The sequence below is a fragment of the Crocodylus porosus genome, unplaced genomic scaffold (genome assembly GCF_001723895.1).
Source record: "Crocodylus porosus isolate Cpor-Errol unplaced genomic scaffold, CroPor_comp1, whole genome shotgun sequence".
Taxonomy (NCBI): domain Eukaryota; kingdom Metazoa; phylum Chordata; order Crocodylia; family Crocodylidae; genus Crocodylus; species Crocodylus porosus.
In genome coordinates, this window is record NW_017728907.1 from 6,298,977 (window position 1) to 6,307,588 (window position 8,612).

Sequence of the window (8,612 nt, forward strand, 5' to 3'; positions counted from 1 at the left end):
TTTCTTCTAGAAGAAAAAAGTCAGTTTAAAAGGCAATCCTAAACAAATTTCTTGATCATCACTGTATAATAACTTCAGGATTGCATGTTCTAGATTTGCAGTGCCTGAAGGTAAAAGGCATATACATGAGTATCCTTACAAATATACTGTCATTTTTTAACCTTAATTACAAGGTCAGGAACATTTTGTTTATGTTACCAGAAACCTCTTAAATAAGCAAAAATACTGCCAAAACCCACAAAAGATACTTTGGTCAAGCCCACAACTGTATTTTTCTGTACTTCACAGTGAATATTCTGGTATAAAGGGATTAGATGCATTAATGGTGACAATATTTTCAAATTGTTTGGTATTCCCTCAAATCTTTTTGCTTATTCTCAAGTTTTAATAAAGGTAAAGGTAAAAAACAAACTATTTTGTTACCGGTAAATGAAATCATGTTTTAGTGTGGTCTGTATAGGCTGATGTTTTAGATGGCAGTCTTAAGTACAGTTGTCTTTTTTAAACAAAATTCTCTTTGTTGTAAGGAACAGGAAGTGTAAATGTAGAATATTCAGTCCTCTGTGTAATATTGTTTAGTAAAAAAAAAATGTAAAGTTCTTCTGTCCAAATGTTGCTTGCTTTAAAAAGGTTTCTTGTAGGGGTGATTTCTGCTCTAGATTGAATTGATGTAAGAGCACGGAAGTGCAGTATTCTGCATGTCTCTCAATTTCAAAGATCATGAAAGATGACAAGAAAAATTTTGGCAGTCTTTGTCAGACTTGTGGATGTCTCATGATTTTTCATTTTATTTTTAAACATTTTGTAAATTAAATTTATTTAGAAAAACACCTGGTTTGATCTGATTTTTAAGGGTGGGAAGTCTTTTAATTATTTTGAGGCTCACTTAAAGCTCCCTCTCTCCCCTTTTTCTCTTCTATCCAAATTTAATATAACACTTCAGAACTAAAGAGAAAAAGTGCATATACTTAGCCATGTCTGGCATGTTTTAAATAAGAGGGTGGTGGAAGGGGGTTATTTTTAGTAGTGGTTATGTGAGAAGAATTGGTTTAGAAAGGTGTGGGGTCGTGATGGCTCTTAAGATTTCATAGTATGTCCTCCGGAGGCTTTTGGACAGTTGCTTATCTAATACTGTGAACACAGTTTGTATTTTTTACCCAAGGCAATGGGGTTTTTGGTGTTTATCTTTTACTGGACCAACTGTATTGTTAGGAGAGATGTTAGACAAATTTTCAGCCTTAAAGGCCAGGTACAGAAGTTACATTTATTGCATGGTAGGCATACAGAAAACACTACAGCTGTAACCAAACAGACAGTCAGGGCACATAGTGCTATAAAAATGGTGGATATCTAAGATATCCCTGGATGGGTATGGTATTAGACTTCAGTGCTGTAGGTTAGAGCACCATAACAAACATCTGTACTAGATCCCATGGTAACTCATGTAAGGTTGTATTCCACTGGCAATCCATGGGGCTTTGCAGCCCCCCACTCAACCTCTCTTGCAAGGCAGTGGACTAGCTTCAACTAAGAGCTCAACTCTTTTGCCCAAGTGCTGGGCCAACCCTACCGCCGGGCTGTCACAGCAATGCCTGTCTCAAGGCCCTTGTCCTTTCTCACCATCTGGCCTTTCTGACTCACCATGTAGGTGAAGTCTTGGCAAGGGTGGTTATTGCTCCCACCCAATGTCTTGGCTTGGTCCATTTGCCCCTTCAGACTTACTTCTTTCCCCTCTGTTATCTCCAATTAGGATAGATCCATGCACACAAAGAAAACAGCTTATTGCTAAATTTCTCTTACAGCATGTTGTCATGGGTGCAGGTGAGCAAGTGCTAAATGTGCTTCAGCTCCAATTTCCAGCTGAAAGAAACCAGGGATGTCTCTGCTCATTCTTATCCTGTCTTGATTCATTTGCACTGATTTCTGGCAGTGGGCAAGTTCCCTAATGTGATCAGAGGAATTTCTAGTCTGCTGGACAACTCCCCTGCCTAAGTTGTTACAGTTGATGTTTGGGTGTGTAAGATTTTTCTACTGTATGTGTAGTAGTTTAGTTGAGATGTTTCTAAGAAGAGTGAACTTTTATCCTTTGCTGACAAAAGTGACCTACTTTTGCTCTGGAGCATGCATAGTGGCTAGTATCCACTTTTTGAGTGCTGAGTGCAATAGTGGGGTAGCGTGCACATAGGCATTTGGACAGGACATGGTCCAAGGGAGTGTTTAATACAAAGTTAGATTATAGGAATTGTTGCATGAGGTAAGTAAGAATTTGATTAGACCACGGGCAGTGAATTATTTTGGGCGGAGGGCTGCTTACTGAATTTTGGCAAGCCATTGAGGGCTGCATGACCGGCAGTGAGGGGCTGATAAAAAAAAAATTTCTACATTTTTTTAGGGGCCCCACAGGCCAGATAGAATGGCTTGGAGGGCCGCATCCACCCCACAGGCCACATTTTGCCCACCCCGGGATTAGACAATATGTGGTCCGAGCATGTGCTTGATGCATTCATAGTCCATAAAGAAGCAGAGAGTATTTCTCTGTTCCTATGTTTTAAGGCCGATTTCTAATAATTCTGGTCACTTGAGTAATGGTTTGGAACCATATGCACTTGACATAAAGCTGGTTCAGACAACCTGTTACAGAGTTTGAGGTATGCTGCAGAGAGTACCATAGGTACATACAGAGGGCAGCTAATTTTTTCCGTCAAGCTCCACATTGTTTTATTAGTAGGGATCTGGGTTTTCCGTTTGCCACACAAAAATGTTGGCAAATGTGGCTTTTTCTCTTTTAAGGAGAAAGCTGTGGATTTTCTCCTTTTTAAGGAGAAAAACATGGGGAAACAGTGCATTTCCCTTTGCAGGCTGGCAGAGTTGCAGTCTGCAAGGGGCTGCTTGGGGTTTGGGGGAACAGGAGGAGGGTGATCAGGCAGGGGGTGCAATGTGCATCCGCAGAGGCACATGGTAGCCAAGCAGCATGGAGAGCAGCTCTTACAGCTCCCTCCGGGTAAGTCTGGGGCAAGGGGAGGATTGAGACCCCCCCACTGAGGGTGGGAGGGAATTGGGCAAGGCTGGGGCAATATGTGGGGCCTGGGGCCGGGAATGCATGGCCACAGGGCCCAGGCGAGGAGCAGGACAGTCATGGGCAGCTACCAGTGAGAGGCTATAAGGAGAGATCCAACTCCCACTGAATTATGCCAAAATCCCAGCTTCCACTGAATATTTGCCATGGTTGGAATAAGCAATAACATGGAAATCCATGTTACCTCTTCCTGCCTTCACTGAACCCGCATTTTCATTATAGGCTGGGATTTGTGTGTTGGTGGGATTTGTCCTGGGGCATGCCTACACGTTTATTAATGTGCTTTAGGTAACGCACATTAAATCTAGTGAGGTGTCTACACATGCAGCAGGTATAGACAAAGGCACTTTAGTGCTTTATTTAACGTGTTTTAGGTTAATGTGGTTTAAAAATGAATACACGTGCCATGGCTTCATGCAAGTTTCATGCCTTGCTGTAATTTTGTGTAGTAGTTGGCAGGGGGCGCCAAACACTACATAATCTAATTGCAGTGCTCGGAGTGAGTGGGTGAGTGAATGGTGCAAGCCATCTCCTTTGTTATAAAGAAAAAGTAAAGGAACAGAATAAAAATCCATTTGGTCAATCGTTTTATCATTTTCACAACACCCTCTGTGAAGAAAAAGGAGGAAGGGAGTAAGTGAGCGAGCAACGAAGGCAGGGAGTGCAGATGACATGCTCCTCACTCTGCCATTCCAGTGAGCTCACTGGGGGTGGGGGGAGGGGGCTCCTGGTGTGGGTGCAAGAGCCCCCCACCTTGTGGTCCAGGAACCCCTCAGGACTTCTGCACCCAGGGATATAAGAGGGCTTCTCTGGTCTCCAATGTATTTTCCAGAGCCAGAGCAAGGAGGGGGGTGTTCTCACAGTGAGGACCAACTGGTACTCTGCACCCCATAATGCAGGTTGGGCAAGCCCCTTTCCTACCCTGTGCCCTACCCCATGATCACTCCCAAAAAGGGGCCAGTCACCAGAGTCGTCCTCCAGCTGGCCCACCTAACACAACACTGGCAGGCTCACCCCCATGTTTCCCTACACCCAGGAGGCAGGGGCAACAGGGAATACACCCACACCCCACTATCACTACATGGCCCAAATGGGGGAACCCCCTGAAGACTCCTACAGCCCCCCAAGCTGCTGCCTATCAGACCACACTGGGTTCCCATGCACAATGGGGGACTGGGCAATACCCCTTCCCACCAGAGACCCCCAAAAGCTCCCCACCCAGCATTCCATGCACACTTGGGGGAAGTGGGTTTAAACACCTGTGCTCCCCTTCACAGCGAGGGAGGGTAACCCCCTCCATGAGACCACTCCCAGGTGAGGAAACACAGTAAACCAAGAGAAACCCTCACTGGAGAATCATGTGCCCTGCACCTCACACACCCACAACCTGCATGCACACCCCAACCAATCTCCCCCTGACACACTCACAGCCTCCCACAAACCCCATACCCATCTACACCCCACATACCCACACATATCCACATGCTGTCCCACCCCACATACACCCCCACCCCCATAACCACCCACACCTATCCAACCCCCACACCCTCCCCCTCACCCCATATAAACACATACGCACATAAACACACCCAGAGCCCCCCACAAACCCTGTACCCACCCACCCATACCCTTGCTCACAGTATCCAAAAGTAAGACTTCATTTTAAGCTATTATGTAATCACCTCCATGTACACTACACAAATGCGTGTAAATCAGGACAAAAATATTTTTTTAAATCGAATTAATGTATGTTATAGTAGACATTTGATTTTTAGAATATAATTTGATTTTATTCTGGCTTCAAGATGGAAACCCCCTTGCTGAAAGGAGTACTTCCAGGGGCAAGGGGAGGCACTTCTGGTGGCAAAAGTCAGGGGTTAGGGGGCGGTACTTTCAGTCTCAAGATAGTGACCAGGGGATGTGGCATATAGCTCACCAAACCTCATTAAGCGGCCCTCAAGCCAAAATAATTGCCCACCCCTGCTGTAGAGCTAGATAGCTACACCTGGTGGTAGTAATCAGGAGTTACCATGTAGAAAGCCCTTGTAAAATACACATACAATTCAGGTGAATGAGGTGTTTTGACACACACTAACGCATTTCACTTTACATTTAAAAGGCATCCAACCATCTTTAAGTAAGGTGATTTCTGCCACTTTAAAAGCACTCTATATTCTAGCACATGTATTAATTGATTACTTCAGTCCATTCTAAATGGAGAAAATCAAAGACCGAGACAGGCTATCGACCACGGAGCTGCTCCCTGAAGATGGCTGTGAGGCCGTCTGGGATCGGATCTTCCACAAGGACCTCCAAAAGGACCATAGAGACTTGAACTGGCTAACAGTTCCAGTGAAGGCATGGGGACACTTTGAGGGGCAAGGGAGTAGCCCCAGCTGCCCCAGGGAAAGCTGCCAAGGTGCAACAGAGACCATCAAACACTTCTATGGCATTGCGCCATCCCAAGAGGGTGTGGAACAGGGTAAACCAACTTTGCGAAAATGTGACAGGAGTCAGGTTGATGACAAGGGAGGTGGTGCTGTACAGACACCTGACTAAACATCAGGGTCTCTGACAACCCGCTTCAACTAATTTGTGTTCTGTGTGAAGAGTGACCTGAGGAAATGCAGGAACCTCTTGAGGTACAGATGCATGGAACTTAAAGAAACAGACTGTGTTAACAAGTTTCTTGGTGAGCTCCAGTCCTACTACTGGAAATTGGTGGGAGAGGATGGAGCAAATGCAGCCAACTCAACCTGGAAAAGAGACACTTGACACACACTGTTCAAAGGCCCCCCAGGAGGGGGAGTGGACAGGGAGAACAAAGAGGACAGCAACGCAACCAGATCTGGAGACAGCAAGGAAGATAGTAGCAGGATCATCATCAACAGAAGCAACAGCAACAATGACAAGGACAGGGAATGAGCTGAGAATGTAAGCCCCAAATTGGGGCTAGGACAAAGGGACTGCGATTGGGTTAGGGAAAGGGTGGCAGGTGGGTAAGTGGGAGCGCAGGAGAGCGGGTGCATTAATTGTAGTGGCTGCATAAGTTCTTAATGTGGCTTAAGGTGCATGATGGAAAGTTTTTGCTAGATGCTGTATATATATAACTATATTAGTAATAGATACATTTTTCCAATAAAAACCCCAGCAACCCACTTACCTGGCAGGGGAAATACTGTGACCACTAAGGTGGTTTTCCTAGTTACTGGGGATACCCACTTTTCTGGCACAGGGTAGTACCTACGGAGTTAATGTATAGTTAACGTCCCACTTTCGTTTCCAGTGAGAAGATCTTGGCTTCAGCCCCACTTTATGGAAATCGGCAACTCCTCCCTAGCTTGCTCCTGCGGCCATACGACTGAGGGCAAGAGAAACTCGGGGGCATCCAAACCCCAAGCCTCTGGGCTTGGCCTGCACATAGGATGATCGATCGCCAAATGATCTGGAAGCATCTGAAGCCCCAGGTGGTGATGGACGATGTTTGCTGGTAGTAGGGCCATGTATGATTCTGGGACAACTCATGGATTTGGAACTGATTTGGCTTGGAACACAAAATGTTTTCCTTAAAAATAAAAATCTGGCCTTTTGGCTCAGATCAAGTGTAGTCCAGATTTGCTTTTTGGCCTTGTGTGGGCCAAGATCAAGTGTGGGGGTAACTGAATCCCGAGGCCTCCAGGCTTGGCCTGCATGCAGGATGCCAGCCAATGGATTTGGGAGTTATCTGAAGTCCCAGAGTGAGAGCCTAGGAAAGGCGTGGCTGGTGACCTGTGAGACAGGTGGGACGGGTGGAGCCCCACACCTGGAGCCACCTTGCGCTGCTGGGCATAGCAGGGCTGCATGGGGATTCCTCGCTGCTGTGAGCTGCACCCCACCACTGCCCTGGAGATACTGTCCTGTACCTGCTGCTGCTTTAAGGAGCACAGCCCCGCACCACTGCCCTCACTGCAGCCCTGCGCACAGGGCGTGCATTGCCAGGGCACTGGGGGGCAAGAAGCGTCAAGGAGGAGTTTTTCTGTGTGGCTCCTCCACTCCCTGCAGCACCAGGTCATGGGGGGAGCAGCAAGGCAGCAGGGAACAGCAGCATCCTTGCTCACCGCTGTTTTCTGCCACCCTGCTTCCCCCTCTGTGACCCAGCACAGCAGGGAGTGGAGGAGTGGCATAGAAAACCTCCTCTTCGCCACTTCTTGTCCCCCACTGCCTCAGCGACATGTCCCCTGTGTGCAGGTCTGCAGTAAGGGCAGTGGCAGGTGCAGAGGGTACACTGCCAGGGCAGCAGGAGAGCAGCGGCAAGGAATCCGCACGTGGCCGCACTGTCCCCAGCTGCGCCGGGTCTGGGCTCCGGAAGCCCCGGGGCAGAGAAGCAGGACGGAAGCTCAAGCCACAGCCTGCACTTGCCCCGGGGACAGTTCTGGGACAGTCCTCAGTAGTGCACGTGGCAGCAAGGAGCCAGCCCTCCTCATCCCCTGGATAAGCCACCTGCGGCCCCATCCTACCCAGCTCCCTCCTTACAGGGGCTTCAATCCCCCTTTCCCCCACTTATGTGCTGGAGCTGCTCTGCAGGCTGCCTGGGGCCAGTGCATGTCTCTGCATGTAACACCTTGCCTTTTCACCTTCCTCCCAACAGCTCTTTACTCAGGCTGGGGTGTCAGTACAGACGCCCAGCTGCCTGCTTAAACAAATGGTTATTGCAACCCATTCTAACTGGTGAAGTGTTTCTACTGCACATGTGCTACTTGGGCAGTAAGATCGCCCCAAGGTGCTTCCTGCACACACACAACCTTTTCTTGTGTATGCGAAGTGCATGAGCATAATCATGATCATGACACTGATCATCTTGTTCTGAAACTGGTGGGGCAGCACCCCAGTACCCCCTATTGACCGGCCACCACTGGCCTGGGATGGAGGATGCTTGCCAGCTGGAGCGCTGTACATGGAATTCCGCCAGCTCTATCCATATGGCTTTTTGGGAACGATTAAGTGCTGCTCAATCCCTAGGATTTGGAAGCGATTTGGGGATTTTTTGACCTGGAATATGAAATACATTAATAACCCACTCCCCAAAACCCGGAAGTCACGGAAGCCTCCCTGTGACTTGGCTTGTGCATGTGCTGCATCAGTTGGCTGCTTCAAAAATTATTGTACATTTTGTGCCCTTTTACTATTATTCATGTACGTTACACAAGGGTACAGATACAATATATGCCCTACCGCCCGCTGCCCTCTGCTCAGTGTACTTGACTACGTAGGGCGGGACGGGTCACCCGAGGCGCTCTAGGCTGTATACTGCAACAAGCAGCGCCTGGAGTCCGCTGTGGAGGCTGGGGCTGCGCACACAAACCCTCCAAACAAGAACCGCCATACACTGGCATCTACTAGACATTTAAATAAAACGTCGGCTTCTGATTGGCCCCACGCTCCGTTGGGGCGGGGCTCTGTGTGCGGGGAGAAGCTCCTACAGCAGCGGTTGTTTGGCAGGTTGTTCGGCTCCCTCGCCCCGTCCTGTTCAGAGCGTGGTGATTGGTGGACAGGGGCG

At 48.0% G+C, this 8,612-nt stretch overlaps 1 protein-coding gene across 1 annotated transcript in view; it reads left to right on the plus strand.

Moving 5' to 3' along the window:
• The first annotated feature begins 5,290 nt into the window (after positions 1–5,290).
• ASPM (abnormal spindle microtubule assembly) overlaps positions 5,291–8,612 on the plus strand; it is a 68,029-nt gene continuing 64,707 nt past the window's right edge. Inside the window, exon 1 of the mRNA XM_019530569.1 lies at positions 5,291–5,617. Within this exon, the coding sequence (XP_019386114.1) occupies positions 5,291–5,617 (327 nt within the window). The remainder of the gene's footprint in view (positions 5,618–8,612) is intronic.